This window comes from Lutjanus erythropterus, chromosome 23 (assembly GCF_056507025.1).
Source record: "Lutjanus erythropterus isolate fLutEry1 chromosome 23, fLutEry1.hap2, whole genome shotgun sequence".
Taxonomy (NCBI): Eukaryota; Metazoa; Chordata; class Actinopteri; order Lutjaniformes; family Lutjanidae; genus Lutjanus; species Lutjanus erythropterus.
The window spans coordinates 25660584-25679556 of record NC_139339.1 but is presented as its reverse complement, the minus strand read 5'-3'; the positions used below and the strand labels follow the sequence as shown (position 1 = coordinate 25679556).

Here is an 18973-nt window from a genome sequence, read left to right as displayed (position 1 = left end):
TAGCTACACTTGATAGTGTTGCAACTTGCACTGTTGCATGCTGGTCATTGATAGATATCTCAGTGTAGCCTCCAATCAGCTACTTTGTTTTTAGCCTCCGCTCACAAAAAAAGTTCCCATCATGAAATATGTGACTGTAAAAGTTGGTCACCTCAGCAGCGCCCGCGCTACAAAACAGATATAATGCTGGGTTTGATAACACAGTTAGAGAGAAAATGAGGCGGCTGCCGGGAGGGCTGGGAATTGAAGTGCTTTTTTTTTTCTTCCTCCTCTTCCTTGTTCAAGTTCACACTCGGGTCCATCTGGTGGCAGGTGGTTCAGAGCAGCTGAATAGGCAGCGGTCCAGACTCTCCTCCTCGCCCATCACACATGGCTAACTTATCAGAACAGACACAATGAAAGCAGCAACGACACTCACCGCGCCTGTAATCTCTGTCCGGGATGAGACTTTGATTCACAGACGCTTTCAGCACATTTGTCGACATTTTTTTTTCTTCTCCACTTTCCCCTCCTTTCCTGTTGGGCTCTGCAGCGGCTTGGCATTGTCTGTTATTTGGTGTGTGTGTGTGTGTGTGTGTGTGTGTGCTCACACAGACGGGGTGGGCTGGCAGGGGTCACGGTTCGCCGGCCCGCCTAGATCCATCAAGAGGAACAAAGCAGGGGGAGAAGGAGCAGTGCCAAGCCCCCTGAAATCAAAGACCAGGTTTGGGATTGGGATTCGCTCCAAAAGGCTGGACCCATTTTGGTGGTGCAGGGGGTCTCTGGGAGCCAGAGGGAGGAGGAGGAGGAGGAGAAGGAGGAGGAGGAGAGGAGTTAAAAACAATAATCAAATCCAGCGCAGCGTCTGAGGACGGGGCCGGTTGAGAGCGCTGGCTGAAGCCTCTGCGTGCAGCATCCCTCCTCGTCCCTCCCTCTTTGAAGTCTGCTTGCTTTTGTTCTTTACATAACTTGATCTGATATTTGAAAGGCTAATTTGTATGCGTTCTGTGAGCGGGGGGCGGAGGGAGGAAGGCACCGCCACCCAGAATTCCACAGGGGAAGCTGACAGGAAGGTCAACACGATTGGCCACAGGGGGAAACGGGGGGACACAAGCAAGCCAAAAGCATATGATAAGTGTCTTTGAGTTATTGCAGCTCTGTGCAAATTTGATGACAATGGCTGAGTGGTCAGGGGGCTGAAATCCCTTTGCAAACAGAGGCCGCAGGCTTTGGTGGTCTTCATTTTGCTGTCAGCTTCCCCACCGGACCAGACAGCGATAGGCTGCGAAGGCAAATATGAATAAACACTTCAAAGGAGCTCTGATACGACTGATTTACATGAGCTGGACCCTCCTAATGCTCTACTGTAATATTTTATTTATATGTACTTAAAACCATTATTCAGCCTCAGACTGTACACATACCTCATCTGACTTCAGTATCTCAGTTATTGGACATAAAGTAGATGTATTGTTTGTATGTTTATGATACATTGGAATGAACAGAAAATCTAGAATCATCTATGAAGGATTAGAAATAGAAACACATTCTGTACTCAAGTAGAAGTACAGATACCTGTCCAAAAAAAGACTGGAAAAAGTTTACTCAAGTAAAAGTGGAAAAAATACTCACCTCAACTTGTCTCCATGGTCGAGTCTTCGTCTCTTGTCTGTTTTGTCTTGTTATGTCCTGTTGCATCATTTATGTCGTTTTCATCTTGTTATATATTGTGTGATTTGTGCTTTGTTATATTGTTCATCTATCATGTTGTTTTGGTCTTATTTTGTCTTCATCTTGCTATATCCTGATACATCTTTATCTTATTTTTGTCTTGTTACGTCTTGTTTCGCCTTATATGTTGTTTTTGTCTTGTGACATGTTTTTCATTGTTTTCATCTAGTTGCATCTTTTTACACCATATTCATATTGTTTTGTGTTGTTGCGTAAATTTCGTCTTATTACATCTTTTACGTAATTTTTGTCTTGTTACATCTTTTATGTCATTTTGATTTTGTCATGTCTCATGTTCTCGATTTCTGTGTTCAAGATTTTCTGGGTGGACCTGAAACAACAACAAACAACTTATAAAAAAGTGACACAAACTTTTAGTGACTCTCTCAGTCCAAATCAGCCCAGCAATTCACTTCAGCTCACTTCAGTTCCAACAACCCGACACAGAAGAAGAAGAAATAAAGACCATCCTGTCAACGTCCTCTGGCTCTGGTGGCTCAAACACGTCTGGACATAAAACTGCTGGACAGAAGGTCCATGTTTTGGGTAGTAGCGTGTAGTGGTGTTTGACACTGAGACAGTGGAGTGGACATGCCCCTAGTATTTCTGAGCAAAGAAAATTGCAAATTTTTTGATTAGGTCTCCAATAATTGAAAAATTAGCAATTTTTCTGCACGTTTCTGTGGTGTGACAAAGTCAGAAAACACATTTATTGTTGCTTTACATGATGTTTAAAGTTTCACCATCACACTGTGATGACTGTTTCGGTTTTACGGTCATCTTGTTTTTTTTTACAGAGCTTTCAAATGCACCTCAAGACTTTTTGCTGACATCAGACTGCTGTTTAATTTGGACAGCATCCTGGAAAAGTCCAGTTTTGGACATTTGAGGTATGGGACAGTAACAGTAAAAGCACCTTTAAATGGATCCATACTGAATTAATTTGTTCATATAGCATCATCTCCAGCAGACAGCAGCCCCGAGCAGGAAAGTTTCATTTGTGAATGTTTCACTGCCGCTCCAAATGGAGACAAGAAAAGGAGAAGTGGCTGCTTAGACTCTTGGATTAATTTAAGCTATTTTCCTCTGAGAGAATGGAGCTGAGGGAGAAGAGGGGGGGGCAGAGGAAGAATGGAGCCCGGGGGGAGGTGAGGGGGGGGAATGGTTCAGAGTCCAGGCCAGTCAGCAGGACATCCTGTTTGAGCTTCCAAATACCATTTCCTCCAATAAAAAGGGGGAGACCTTCGAAATAATCTCCCACAGAAGAGACACAGAGACATTGATTGTCACCCTGGCACGAGGCCAAGGCTGAGGAGGAAGGCTCCCCTCCCGCCGAGCCTCTGGACGGCAGTCAAAAAGCACCTCGAGGAAGTCATTAAAGCTCAAGGTTGATGAAAAGTCTCTCCTTCCTCCCTCATCTCACCTCGCTGAGCTGTCTGAAGGCATGCTGCTCCAGGAAAAACGCCTTCTACACTGAAGAATTATTTCTACAGAAGCAGGTGTAGCTTCCAGGGGCCACGTGATGGAGATTAAATCTCAATAAATTATAGTCTGAAAAATGCCTTCTATAATTCACGCTCTTCAACTGCTCTGTTCTATCTTTGACAAATTTTAGGTAAAATCTTGAATGTCTTAAAGTTGGACTTTATTCTAAGAATTCCAACTTTAAATTTAGAATTTTGACTGAATTCTTTAGATTCCAATTTTGTTCTCAGAATTCTTACTTAAAACTCTCAGATTTTAAACTATGAATTCTGACTTTAATCCCATTTTTCTGATTTTATTCTCAAAATTCCGACTTTAAACAAAGAATTTGGACTTTATTCTCAAAATTCTGATTTTATTCTTAGAACTTCAACTTCATTCTCAGAATTCTGATTTTATTCAGACTATTTTTCCTCAGAATTCCAACATTATTCTCAGAATTCAGATTTTAAACTCATAATTCTAACTTAATTATCAAAATTCTGACTTTATTCTCAGAATTTTCATTCTCATCCTAATTTTATTCTTTTATTCTGACTTTAAAAATAATTCTGGTCTCTAGATGCCAAAGCGAGTTTTCTCTTGATAATGGGTTCATTTCTCTTATTATTTTGAGATACCAAAACTAGTTTTCATACGAATTTATCTTGTCATCTCAAGATGCCAAAAATAGTTCTGTGATAATGGGTTAATTCCTCATAAGAAAACGACTGATATGACTTCATCAAAGTCTCAAGTCACACTCAGTCCAGTTTTTGGTTTCCATGAAGACGCCCTGCCTTTCTTATCTGGTTACTAATGAAGTGAACAGGCTCAGACATTTCTGCCTGCGTTAGACCTTCAGTGAAACACAATCTGATATATTGATCGATTATTGGTACTCCTTGATCTGACATTTCCAGCCTTTAATTAGTTGCTACAGTTGTCGAGACAGCATCTATGCATGTTGCCATGACGCTCCTGATCTTTGATAAACACTATAAGAGGAATAACAGGAAACAATCTTTTGTTTTCTTGTGACAACAGGCTGATTATCTTATCTTCAGTAACAAAATAATTAACTCATGATTTTGAGATAACAGTATTAAAATAATGCAACCAGGACCGTTCTTGGCTTCTGTAATTTTGTGTCATTGTTAGAGAGATATTTGATTTTTTTTTTTCAGTGTATCTTCGTATTTAGCTGACTGAAAAGGAACAGTGGGTGAAGCTTTTATCACAGTTTTGTCTATAATCATCTGCTCTGCGTGGATGAACTCTGAAATGTCACAGAAAATATGTTCCGACTCTTGCTATGCAGGTTTTTGATAAGAGAACTCAATTCTGACCTCTGATCTAATATAAATATTTGATCTTTCTTAAGAGTTTTTGAATCACAGCACAAATACAGTAATTAAGCGTTCACGGCATGTGTGGGGCTCAGACTTGTCTTACTATTAGCAGTGACCTCCTGACCTTTACAGAGGCAGTGTGGGCTCAGTAAAACATTAGAGGAGTGGGAGTGTGTTGCAGATTATCCAAACACCGTAGAAAGAAGAAAAAAAACAATAAAAAATATATCTGAATGTGGCATGTGGACAGAACCCAGCTGGAGCGTCTCGGGCTTCAGTGAGCTGTTGCTGTTTAAAGGAGGACAGTTCACAGAGTAATGAGGAGGTGTGAGGACGGGATATGATATAAAGGAGGATAAATGATGTTTCCAACGTTAACGTCTTGAGTTGTGTTTCCAACTGTCTATCATTAACGTGTCTGGCAGTTTTATATTTTCACAGCCAGTGTTTTCCAGCTCTGATATAATGGAGGTTTCTCCCTGAGAGTCTATAAAGCAACATGAAGCACCACCCTGAGGTTATGAGTGTGCAGCTATGCTAGCAGCTCTGACAGCCTGTAGTCACTCTGCAGGCACAGCTTTATGTATGTTCAGATTAAGAGTAGTGAAGCTCACAGACTGTTGGCCATTGGTTGTGTTTTTCAAAGTACCTGTCGCTACAATACAACAACCTCTGAGCTAGCAACCTACAATGGCAAGAAAATGGCAAGTTACTTTAGCCTTACAGGCTCAGTTATGCTTAAATGCACAATATGTAAATTCAACAATAACAAAAGACATAAATTAGCTTGATGATGTTGTGAAGTAGCGTGGGATCATGGGAGTTGTGTCTTCACAGTTAAACAACCAACATGGCTGAAGAAAATCAAGTTTTATTCACGTTCTGTTCGGTCACTTTCGCTGACTTCCTTCCTCACTCTCTGGCTTATGCAACATGTTCTGTTTTGCCAGTAGTAATAGCAGCTAGCAGCTAGCTAGCAACGGCTAGCAGGAAATGCACCCTAACCCTTGAAAATTACTGATTTCTCTGGATCTGAACAAGTACACAACTCAACAAAATATATAACATATTTCTTGCACTTTTTTTTTTTTTTTTACATTTTAACACAGAAATGTTACATATTGTATCTTTAATGTCAGATACAGATACAGATGTAGCCCTTTGTCCATATTCTGCGCTCATCTCGTCCATATTTATGCTTTTGGTTGATGTTTGTTTGTTGCCAGAAACTCTTCCTCTTTGTTGGGTACTTTTATGCTCTGAGCAGCGCCCTCTAGTGGAGGTATTGCTTAACATCCACGCCAATGTAAAGTACACATGGATTTATGTGGGCAGTGACGGTTACATCGTTTCAAAGGGATGTATCTATTTTCATACTTATAGGGAACTTAAGCGAGCCTTAACCTGGTCACTAAATACACGCAGATAAACAAGCTAGCAGCTTATGACTTTTTCTTTTAACATGTATTCAGCCTTTTTAATGCCACATGTGCAAATGTTCTCCCCAACTTTATTTTGAAGGGGCACCGTCGCTGAATCCTGCACTTAGCGCAGCTCAAAACGATTGTGATTGGTTTAAAGAAATTAATCCAGAGTGTTTTCTCCTCCTATAGCATAACGATAATGGATTCATCCAGACTTTTTATCAGCGTTGACACAGTCTTAAAACAGTGTGGAGATTAAAGGGACAGTTCACCCCAAAATCAAGAATAAATACTTTTCCTCTTACCTGTAGTACGATTTATCCGCCTAGATTTTTGGGTGAGAGTTGCAGAGTTTTGGAGATATCAGCTGTAGAGGTGTCTGCCTTCTCTTCAATGTAATGGAAGTGTTGCTTACTTTTGGTGCCCCAAGTGTCAATAAAACTTGCAAAATTTCACCAGCAATTTCTCTGTCCAAAAGTCATGAAGATAATCCACACATCTTGCTGTGAGCAGTTTATGTAGGAACTACTTTCTTTCAACTAGTGGCTTGTAGTGCTAATGTTACAACTCAGCTGAGGACACTATTAATGTTTGCATCCCGTTCTGTCACAAGCATGAGCCTCTCTTCCATGAGTAGATGCACACTTCCTCCTGTGTGCCGATACAGTGCAGGTGATGCTGGAGGAAAGGCCCTGGGGTCAATTAAAATCAAAAGAAGCACGAACTTTCTCTGGAAATGCCAGTTTTGGTATTTGGTGAAACTGTTTGCCTGATGATGGTGCTGCTGCAAACAAATGACTTTTATTGTGCATAAAATCCACAGGATGAAAATGGACTGGAACTGCACAGATTTGCACCACAACTAAATATAGGAGAACACCTACCAACTCCTCCACAGAGACATTTTTAACATTTCGCCTGCAGTCAGCAGGAACAGGTTGTTCCAGTGCAGGCCTGCTAAGATGTGTGACATAGAGACTGATGAAAGCATGTGCGAGTCCTCCTCGCCCACAATAAATGGGGAAACTGGATGACTTCCAACTCTTCTTCTATCAGACCACCCACTTAGACCGACATAAAAAGAACATGCACGGCACAGTTTTTGTCATCCGCCAGCGGAGGGAGATCAGAATCCAATCATTCACTCTGTGACTGACCTTCTACCCCTTTACAAAGAGTTTTGTCGACGCTGCTGACAACACAGATAAACCTCATTTTGTATTTTTAGGTTTTTAGTCAAAACGTGCACTACAAAAATCTCATATAATGGTTTCTTCTTATGGAGGATCCTCACCTGTGTGTTTCTGAGGCATCCTACCATCAGTGGCCTTCATACACACTTCAATACTACACACACCAGGTCACTCTGAGGTCACTTTTCACTTTTCAGTTTCATTTCGTTTTGACAGCTGGGGGCTCGGTGTCAGTGAATCTATTATTTTAAAGTCTGTATTTGTCAGAGTTGAGACTGAAGTGGACTGAAGGAGAAGAAGAAGAAGAAGAACAGAGATGGAAGCAACAATAACTGACACTGGGGCAGTGGAGATATTTGTCTTGTTAAAGGAGGAATCTGTAATATATTTATGGTAATGATTTATGAAATGACTATCAATAAGAGATTAAGAAAACAGTAATCATTAAGCTAAGCTTAAATATTAGTTGAAATGTTTGGTTCTGTGACAACAACACTACAGCCGCGGTGTGTCCCCCTTTGAAATTTCTATTCATCGTAAAAACCAAACAAGTTAGCAGTACAGCTGTCACAATTTTACAGTACATAAACTCAAAAGTTGGAGGTTATCAGAACTTAAATATTTGGAGTAAGGGTTACATATGCTGTTTGATTACAGTTAAATTAAAATGACTGATTAAGCCAATTGAAATATTTTCAGTATTTTCAACTCAGAATTTTCATCCAAACCTCTTTTGCAATAAATTAGCTGAATAAACTTTTCCCAAATTAATAGAACATTATAAGTTAAATAAACACAAAAGAAAGACAATTCTACTGGCACTTCACATTTTTAAGTTATTAGAGCCTCTAAACAAAGTTACGTTTTCACTACTTAGTACAAATAATTAATCTGAGTATTCAGTTTTACTGTGTATCTTGTGTTACTGCTCCTCTGTTTCATGTTAATTAGGGTTTCAATTAATGTCGAATGTTTGCAGAATGAGTAAGTGTCTGTTTATGAGTTGTAAGAATTCATTAATAATCTTGTAGAAGGAGTAGATGTTTATAACTGTTAAATTGAGCAAAATGTTAATGGAGTTTGGCAGGCGGTGAGACAAGGAGTCACTTATCTCAAAGTCAGAACAGTGAGCTTTTGTTTTCAGGGTAATGGGCTGAACCTTATATTGACAAGACAACAGCTGATCAACCATAAAATTAAATTGTGAATGATACATTGGGTGTGAAACTGATTTATAAACAGCCACCGTAGATTTTTAAAATGCAGAATCTAACCCCCCCACATTACTAAACCTGAACTCTCTGTTTGCAACCTGGTAAATGCATCATATTTCAATATCGAGGCTGTTAAAAAGAACAAACAGGCTTTTTTGTCCTGCATCCATTATTTACATCCCGCTGTGACTTTTTCCATCAGTAAGGTTTTTGTAATGTATTTACCAGCGATAACAATGTGAATGGAGGCACCGGGCAAATATGAAGAGGCCACATTTGATTTTCCAAGATTACAAGAACCACCCAAATGCACCGTAACGAGGGGACGAGTCGGACAACAAGTGTGGGATACTGAGAGCTGTGAAGGACACACTGTTGGGGGTTTTCAGAGCCTTTGGAATAGAATGATCAGTTATGATACTCTAGTGTTGAAATATGGACTTTAGCAGACTGACCTGACCTGCACAAATTAACGCTCACTCCTGCTAATGTGGTCATGAAAAGCCTGTCACAGAGGCCAGCTTTTACTGAGAACTGCAGTAATTGTTTCTCCTCATAAATCATTATAATCAGATTCTACAAAAGAGTATTAGGATTAGGATAATCGACTTTTTTTTTGTATTTCCAGAATAAAGTCAAAATGTCTAGAGTAAAATCAAATGCAAGAATAAAGTCAGAATATTGAGAAAATACCATTTTGACTTTACTCTCGAAATATATGTTCCTCTCATCCCCTGGTTCCCCCCCTCCCTCACAGAGACATTGTTTGTCTGTGTGTGTCGCTGTGCAGGTCCTACTGGAGAAATCATTTGTGGTAATTAACACTAAACCTCACAGCTGCTCCAGCTGCTAACAGGCCACCACAGCCAGAACACTGAGTGCCATCAGCTGCAGATGCCAGGGAAAGAATGTGGGTCCAACTTAATCTTTAAATGGTTTCCTGCAGCATTGCCTCATGGGAGCTGCGTGGTGGGGCCGGGCCTGGCATCGTCCTGCGTGCTGACAATCCACTGGGGCGGTTGTAGCCCGCTGGGTGGGACTGAGGGCGGGTCAGGGTGGTGGGATGGGTTGGGAGGATGAGAGGGAGAGACCAGCAGGTTGGGAAAGGGGCGGGCTGATTTATATGAATATTACATGATGTTCTTGTGTTACCAGAATATTTTGAAAATTCAATAAAGAAATTTAAAAAAAGAAAAACTGATCCACTGGGGAGAGCTAAAGTCAGACATTTTCATATCCTTCACATCGATAAATTTAACTTGGATTTGCAATACAACAACTTTTGACGAGTAAAAATCATAAAATATAGAAGAATAAAAATCAATATCAAAACCCGGTTTTGTCCCAGTTCCTCAAGAATGATTGATATCTTTCAGACACAAAATATTTTTAGTTTTTGAAAAAACTGGTGCCAAAAAAGCTCATCCACAAGTTCCATAATAACTCATCTGTACATCATACAGAATATTTATTGAATGTCCTCAATATACACAAGAAACCATAAGACAGAACAGAGGGTAAGAAAAACCCTTTAAGGTCATTTGGAAAGGACCACCGTGGTTCACCAGCAAAAGTGTCCTCTGTTACAAATCAAACAAAGGCCTTCTCCTTAGAAAATTAATGCTGAGCTTTGATTTAACAACTCAAATTCCCACAAAATAAATAAAACATCTTTTTTTTTTTTTTTTTTTTACACCCGTAACAGTACCTGTCAGCCAAAATTCCCATTGGCTTTATTCTAATTTTTTTGTGTGTGTTAAATTTACCCAAAACATTTCACACATTTTTAGGAGCTGTCTAACCTCTGGTCTCTGACATGATAAAGGGTCTTTGTTCTCCCTTTTCCTCTTACAGGGCTCCGTCTGTTCTACCAATCATTTCCCCCCGATGGCAAAGAGATAACGCTTCCTTTAAATCATATTCTGTAGACAAACATTAGTAGTGTCCTACACCAAATGAATCTATTCACTATGCTTTTGGCATGTTTCTACGGAAGCCCGGACAGGCAAGTGAGGACACTTTTTTTTATGGTGATCCATTTTTTTTAAAAGTCTGATCTAAACTTGTTTCTTTCTTGTGTTTATGACTGAAGAACAAGATAACAGAAGGTTTTGCCGGGATACTATTTTTAAGTTCTTTATGGTTTTTTTTCCATATGTGAAAGAGGTAGAAAAAAAAATCAGTGTTTGTTGTTGTAGTACTCACTGTGGCCACAAGAGGCTGAAGTGCACCACTACCCCATGTTGTAAATAGTTAAGCAGTGTATTGTTGCCATGACAGGAAAAAAACAAACCAAAACAAACAAACAAATGTATCATCACGTTAGAATATGAAAACTTGTTATAACAAAATGTTTTTCATGTTCTAACAAGATATTTTCATGTTATTACAACACAGAAACTAATCGCACTATAACCACTTATCATGTTCTAACAATAAACTATTTGTCTTCTTATAATGTTAAATATTTCATGATTGCTTCTATTACAACATAAACTATGATGTTATAATGTGAAAACATTCATTACAATCATAAATTATCACATTATGACATTTCATTATAACATGATAGCATATGGTTATAATAAATTATTACATTAAAGCTGAATGTTTCACATTATAACACAATAACATTATAACAATATAATTATCATGTTATTGCATGATAATAAACTTATCACATTCTAACATGAAACATTTCACATTATACCAAGATGAACAGTATATTGTTAAAACAAGAAAAGTGTGTTATAAATTGATAATTTTCTATGACTAATAACATGAAAATATCTGTTCTAATTAACATTTTATGTTCTATACTGATTCATTTTTATTTTTCTGGTGTGTAGCAATACACTGGCATAGAAAAGAACTAAAATCATTCATGTTTTCTTCCAGGTGAGTTTTAATTACTAAATTTAAAACTTTTTTTTTTCACCTATTCTTCAGTCATAAACAGGAGAAAAAACAACTTCAATCAGTCTTAGAAAATAAAACAGATCACTACTTATTCTTTTTTTTTTTCTCATTTGCCTCTCCGGGCTTCCGTACGTTCCACTGGCCCTGTAGCAGAAAATGAGCAGACACAACAAAGCTTTCTTTAAGTTGCAGCCAATGAGCAGGTCGGCAGCACCTGCTGCAGCGCGTTATTCCTGGATTTGGTAAAAATGTATCTTGGATTGTATCATGAGAACTTTCACCTCAGTGATTTGTGCTCAGCTCACTCCAGCAGCCACTCATGTCTCACTTTATACAGTGTCAAAATATGGGAATAAAAAACTGCCAAATGATGTTGTACTTTAAAGACCTGATGTACAGAACCACATCAGTGAATTCCTAAAACTGGAAAGTCGACCTGTGCCATGGAATTTAAGTTCTTTATGTACATGAGATACATATATATGTATGAAGGAGTCTTAGGGACAGACAAGGGAAAAAAAATCAGAGGTGTTTCATTTTGCAATTGTAGAATTAAGTCGAAATTTTGAGAATGAACTCAAAATCCCAAGAATAAAATTGAAATTCCAAAATTGTGGAGAATACAGTCGAAATGACAAAAATAAAACCAAGCTGTCAAGAATAAAGTTGAGATTCTAAAAATAAAGTTGAAATTTCGAGAGTGAAGTCAAACTGTTGAGAATGAATCTTTCAGAATTACTGTCAGAAAAAAAATTAGAGGAGGAAGTTTTTTTTGTTTTATATTTTGAGAAGTAAGTAAGAAATATTAAATTGAAATACAATTTTTACATTATTCTTGAAATGGTATTTAAACTTTATTCTTGTCATTTTTACTTCATTCTATAAAAATAATAATTTTTAAATAAATGATTTATTTTTTCTTATGCCTAGGAATTAAACTGAAAGCTGGACTTTCTGACTTTATTCTTGCAATACAAAATAATAATAATAATGATAATAATAATAATTAAAAAAAATTTCTTCCTCCTCTCATTTTTTCCCTGTTCTGCCTGGCCCCAGTAATCTTTTATATATATGCATTATGCTAATGAGTTTGCAAGTCATGTTATAAATGAATCCGATTACAGAAACAGACTTTAACACAACAACCAAAACATTATGGGGATTTAAAGCCACTATGTGCAGACGTTTTTTTGGAAGTCTTTAGGCTCCAGACCCCCCGTGACCCGTCAGGATAAGCAGTTAATCCAGTGGATGAATGAATGGATGACATTTTTTGTAACTTTTTGAAACAGGCGATTAATCACAGCCTCTTTACGAGACTGATCGGCTGTGCGAAGGTGTGAACAGCAGGTTTATAACTGAGTGCAACAGCAGGAACGTGTCTGAGGAGAGATGTTGGAAATGTGCCAGGAACATTTTTACTGTTCTGAGATTCTTTATCTTCTGTTGGCTCTTAGTAAAGTGTAGTAAAGTGAAAATATCTTGTTAAAACGTGAAAAACTTGTTAGAACTATTAACATTTCATGTTATAATGGATACTGATGTTTTTCTTTTTCTGGTGCATTGTAAAGTGTGCGAGTGTAACTCTTCACTGATGCTGCTTCCCGGCAGCGTTGAACCTACATGTTATGTGTGTGTGCATTACTTCCATTTTCTTGCAAAGAAAACTGAAAAAAGCCCTTTTCTTGTGGTATCTGCTTGTACCAGTGCACTTTTGCAAGTTTGCAAGTGACTAGAAAGACACTCAATTTTTCGTTGCAAAAAAGAGGGTTAAAACTAGATTGGGCTTTAACCCGATCCAGTCCAAACCCTGTTTTATTTTGAAAATACAGCACTGCTTACATCAGCGCAATAAAACTTGTTTGTTTTTGATTAGAAGGAGCTCAACCAATCAGAATCGAAGCCCACAATTTTTCTTTACAAAACACAAGTTTACAACAGGATCGTGCTTTAACCCGATCCAATCCAAACCGTTTTATTTTGAAAATACAGCACCCCTTGTGGTTTTCCAAGCCCCTCCCCTTCACTGAGTGACCAGCCCTGTAGCTGAAGTCTCACAAAAACTAACCTCTCAAGATTTCGGAGAGGGTTCTGCAAGGCTGTCAAAGTAGTTTTTTGCACAAATGTAAGCTGCTAAAACAAAGTACAGATTTTTGAGCAGTGTCGCACAAATGTTTTACGTTTGTTATGGATTGCGCTATAAATGTGTGGCAGTGTTTTGTTCCCATTGATTATTCAGTATGACATTCAACTTCAGTTCAAGTCAGTGACATAGAGTGTCGTAGTAATGATCAGCTGTCACACAGATTCAAAGATAGGCCTGTTGTGAAGTGCTTCAACAAAGTCTCATTCTGCTGTTTTTCTTTTTTTTTGCCATTTCAAATACACACACACACACACCTGCAAATTAAATTCAATAAATAAGACTTACAATGTTGTAAGGCAATGTTGACCATGCATTTGTCACAATGAACAACAAATCAGAAAACATACATGGTAACAATATGCACATTCATTAAGAGCAACAAGGTGGCCACTCTCCACTTTTTTTCCCCTATAAATCAAGTGAAGTTTGCAAGGCTTTCTGGGTGATCTCCTGATCGACAGGGCTCATCCCCATGACACCCGGCTCTGCCTCCTGCAGCGGGACCGCCTCTTCATTCAGAGAGCCCAGTCCAACCAGCAGGCTGGACACGCAGCAACTGGACCCAGCCACAGTGGGGCGTTTGCATTGCATCCAAAAAAGTTGGAGTTCATTCAAGAAAAAAAAAAAAAAAAAACATTTCAAAGTCTGCGTCTGCGAGACGGAGATCCAGCAGCCAGCTGCTCAGAGCCTCAGGACAGTCCGGAGGTCTCCAGGTAACTCTGGAGTTTTCTGACCGTACTTCTGTCCAAGGAGCAAAGGTCGAAGTCAAAAGTAGTGTTTGTGATGTGGAAGTGTCCGGTCTCTTCAATGAGGTTCACAATCTGGAGAACAGAGAGGATGCTGGGTAAGAACAAGATGAATGTATCTCTACTCAGGGGCCTCATTTACAAAAATGTGTCTAGATTTACTTTTAGTCTTAAGATCATGTCTGCTAGTGTACTTAAGTTCGATTCATAAAAGATACTGAACATAAAGAAATAGCTTGAGCCGATTCTGAGAAGAAAAGTTGTAACTTAAGCACCTGTGATCAATAGATTTCAGATCATTTTAGAACTGATGACACCTGCTTTACAAATCTGTGATTTTCCCTCATATATGATGAAGCACACATGAGGGTTTCATCAGGAACACTAAAAAAAAAAAAAAAAAAAAAAAAGAGCTGAGGAAACTTAATTTCAAAGCAACTGTCTTCACTAAATTTTTTAGTTCAGACTCAAACTCTGTTTTTAAAATAAGTTTTGAAAATTTTGAAAAGAAAAAAATTGTATTTCAAAATTGTTGAGTAAACTCATTACAATGAAAGTGAATAATTAATAATTTAAATATTTTCGATTGCAACTTTTTAATTTTCAGGGAATAAATAATAATAAACTAATGAACAAGTTCTGAAATACAGAATTCTTTGGGTTTCTAAAACTCAGATTCAAGTTTTTCTAAAGTTTTTCTACATCAATAAAAGATTCATTTTTTTTTTTAGCTAATTTCAAAACTTAAGAGTTTGAGTCTGACTCACAAACTCAAAAAATAGCGAAGACAGCTAAACTTTCTTCCTTTTTTTTTTTGTTACAGTGAATAGCCCTGGACCAAAGAAGAAAAGTGAACTGCTAATCACTGATCATTATGATTAGCAACGTTTAACTGATGATTGTTATCACACTGTTCATAAAGCAGAGTTCATCACAGGCTGCAAAGTCTAGACTTAACTTATAGATAAGATCATTTCCACATCAAAGTAAGGTTTTATTAATGACTTATACTTGTTTTATTGTTACTTAAGTCATACTTAAGATCAAAATTGATCATGAATCCATTCCATCCAAACATGACACCTGGATGGACGCCCTGTTTTTCGCCCCCTTTTCAGTGGAGTAAATGAAGACCTGAGGCCTCTTTTACCTCTCCTTCGTCCACGTGTCCACCTGGACTCAGCGTGACAGCTCAGCACTGCACAGAGTTTGCACCCACTTAAAAGGTGTGGTGCTTGAATTTAAAGGGGCCTTGACAAATCATTGGTATGTGGCGAGCTGGGATGAGCTATGCCAAGCCTGCATTTTTTTTTGTTTTTTTTGGGGGGGGGGGGGGGGGTCATCTGTATGTCCTGGTTCTCATTGGACATTCATTCAAATTGTACTCAGGACTCAATTATGATTTTAATAAGTTGATTACACAGTTGAATGAAAACGTACAGAATTTAAAATATACTCAGAAAAGTACAAGTACCCCAGTAAACTACTTAATTACAGATATTTGAGTATTTGAAAATGCTTATTTTGGTGGTAGACAAATGTGATCTGGTTAGAAGTGTTTTACAGCGTGGTCTCCTCACTCGTGTACCTTTCCTGTGGATTAATGGTTTCAGACTTTGTATCCAGTGGTGGAAATGAAGCTTGGGAGTCGGAGCACCACCACAGATATGTTGGTTTACGTACAGTTCTCAAAATATCGGGAAAATGACAGCCTGTTTTGATGACGGGGCAGATCTGAGTCAGATCCTCAGGTGTCGCCTTTCCCGTGCCTCGTGTTAGTCGGGTCTCACTTTCATTGCGGTTTAGGATCCACTTCAGCTGGAAACGGCCACCAAAAACTCCTGTTGTGTTCCACTGTGTGAAGACCATGTGCATTTCAGCTCTCTGCGGTCCCACCAGTGCGCAGGAGAGGCTGCGAGTTAATCATTTCCATCTCTTGGAACAGGAAGTGGAGCCAGTTGGTGAACTCGGCTAGATTAGCCTGATTACCGTGCGAGTTAAAGCTGTGCACGGCGACGGCACTTTGGATGGGATTTCTCGTTTCCTCGGAGCCAGACGTCTTGTTAGGAGAGCGAGGCAGAAGCTGGCGGCGGCAGCTGGGAAGATCCACTAATACGGTCATATGATAGGCCCCGAGAATATAAGCAAGAAACATGCAATCTCTTAGGTGGACAGAGGTTAACCAAATAATTCATTGCTTCCAGATGAAGCTGCAGATTGCAGAGGATCTGTAACAGATCACAGCTCCTCTTCTAATCCAATGCAACAATAAAGCTGACCAATAGCACTGGCATGGAGGGATATTATGCTGAGATCAGGGAAAACTGAGGGAAGACGGCCAACACAGTTTTCATTATGTTATCTGGTGCTTGGTAGTTCAGCGTAACATTTGTATAGAAGATAAAAGTGCAGGAATCTAAGTGATAACATCAAAGCACAAACTTCAGCTGTATTAAATGTTTTCTTATTGGAAATGAAGTCTGATATTTTGATCTAACACAGTCGTTCATACATTACATTCACTAAAGCCGGGGTCTGCAGCCTGCGGCTCCGGAACCACATGTGGCTCTGGTTTGGCTTTGACAAAAAATTATGAGGAAATAAATAACATTTTAATTTTCATTTATCATTTTCTTATGCCAGAATTCTTTTTTAGAAAACTTCAAGGCAACATACTGCAATTTTTGAGTTTTGAGCTTTTAAAAAGTTTTACCAACTACTTATCTTTTGTTGAGATAATTTACTTTTCTGCTTCCGATTAACTTTAATCTTTGAGTTATAGAAACCCCCCAAAGTTGTATTAAAAAATAAAATAAAATAAAAAATAAGTAAAAGCAGTGAAGCAGAAGAGAATGATGTTTAAAATTCTTTTTTCATTTTATTTTTGACACGGCTCACAGTGACCACATTTTGAAATATGTTTTATTTTTTATTTCTAAAAGTCAAAGCTTCAAGTTTATCTACAGAACAAAAGTAAATCATCTCATTATAGTCAGCAAAACCTTTTAAAGTTTATTTCAAATCACAAAAATCTATTGTAATACTTTGCCTTGAAATATTGAGTTGTCTCAACTATTTGCGCCACCAAACGTATTAAATAAAGTTTCGGCTCAGTGCCTTTTCCTCTAAATTCTGGCAGTGGCTTGTCTTCTTGAGTCTCTATAAGCTCGCTGCAGATGCCAAATAATAAGAAAAACAGAAAAGTCTTCAGGGAAAAGAGAGAATTTAATTGTTTAATTGGCTCAGTCAGATGCACCAAAGGAAACTTTAAGCCTAAGAACATTTTAAAACTGCAGTGGTCATTCAGTACATGGTTGTAGGGACGATACAGTTGAAAAAAATGATCACAATAAAATGTTTGGTCGATAATTATTGATAATATTTACTGACCCATTCTTAATAAAGGCTGGGGAAGAAATTAACTGCCTTACTTTGACTTTAACCACTTTATTTATCAAAGCGCACAGGCTTAAAAACCCGTCTACACTAATTTTCTCACTCCACGTGGTTTCTGTTGTTTTATCAAAGGTCCATGGTGCAACAAACAACAAACCTGTTAAATGATTGGCTGTTTGTGCATCTGTTTATGAGCAAGATGGTTTCTATATGGGCTTTCATTGTCATAAGTGAAACTTTTGAACATTTCAGTGAATAATTTCAGTCCATTGCTGATACATCACTATTGTTTTATTGCCCAGGCCTACATGGTCGCCTGCTTTAGAGCTGAAACAATTAATAGTTTCGTCACTATTCGTCACAATTGTGCCAGATGCAGTGACACACCTTTTCACGTGTGTAGTTGAGATCAAATTGAAGGCTGCGTTTGAAAAAGAGCGTGATCCAAGCAGGGACATCAGAAGGTGGGTAGGAAGTTGGGACGGGGCCATCACACCCCCGGCCCACACTTGTTTTAAGTCGTGGATCAGTACATCTCACTTTCAGTCATTCCTGTCCACTTTAAGACGTTAAGTAAAATGTCTCCTTGTGTGTGTGATCATGGCAAACTGTGGTCCTAGAGACGCCTGCTGTGGTGGAAACTATCACTGAGGCAGTATTTTCCTGGAGTTATATATCCCTCTGTGGATGCCATCATGTCCAAACAAAACTGACAAAACTCCAAAATGATCCAAACAGTTTTTGCCACAGAGCCCTGATTACACACGAGATGATCAAAATGTCCAAAATTTAGGCTGAGTTCAAAGATGAGTGTGGTTCCACCCATGAGCACAGAGTACTCAAGTAATAATGCCATTTAGCCCTGAGGGTGCAGTAATAACTTGTAATTCACAAATCTTCATCTGGAGGGAGTGCCTGGGTTTGTTAAACATGAGAAATGCATCATGGGAGCCACTGGAAACACTGAGATGTTGTTGTAGCAGGCAGAGTGAGAAAAGGTAGTACACACATACCTGTTGCAGTATATGACCTTCTCTTAGTGTCATCAGTCTTTTGTGCAGTTCCACCAGCTCATCCAGGTAAGCCTGGGAAACACACAGCAACACATCAGTATCGTGGCTTTCACACACCACAAACCTGTCGCACGCTGCAGAATAAAGAGCCCACATTTATGCCATTCATAGCAGACTCGTCCCAGGCTGCAGCGCTGCACTGAAGACCCATATCTACAACTGCTGTCTTACACACAGAGCAGGGGGACAACTGGAATTCTTCAATGCTAGTGCTGATTGATACAACTTTTTTTTGACACCTTATGAAGTATAAATGACCTGTTCTCTACGAAACCCATTCTTTTCCATCTAACATATGAAGCAGAAGTTCTTAAATATCACATCTTATGTAAA

General features: G+C 38.6%; 1 protein-coding gene across 4 annotated transcripts in view; it reads right to left on the bottom strand.

Moving 5' to 3' along the window:
- Nucleotides 1-13027: 13027 nt before the first annotated feature.
- Nucleotides 13028-18973, bottom strand: part of mllt3 (MLLT3 super elongation complex subunit) — an 81244-nt gene continuing 75298 nt past the window's right edge. For all 4 annotated transcript variants that reach the window (XM_084712637.1, XM_084712635.1, XM_084712636.1 and 1 more), the window contains 2 exons: nucleotides 18581-18652; nucleotides 13028-14246 (listed from right to left, as the gene is read on the bottom strand). In XM_084712637.1, the coding sequence (XP_084568763.1) occupies nucleotides 14115-14246; nucleotides 18581-18652 (204 nt within the window). In that variant the 3' untranslated portion in view covers nucleotides 13028-14114. The remainder of the gene's footprint in view (nucleotides 14247-18580; nucleotides 18653-18973) is intronic.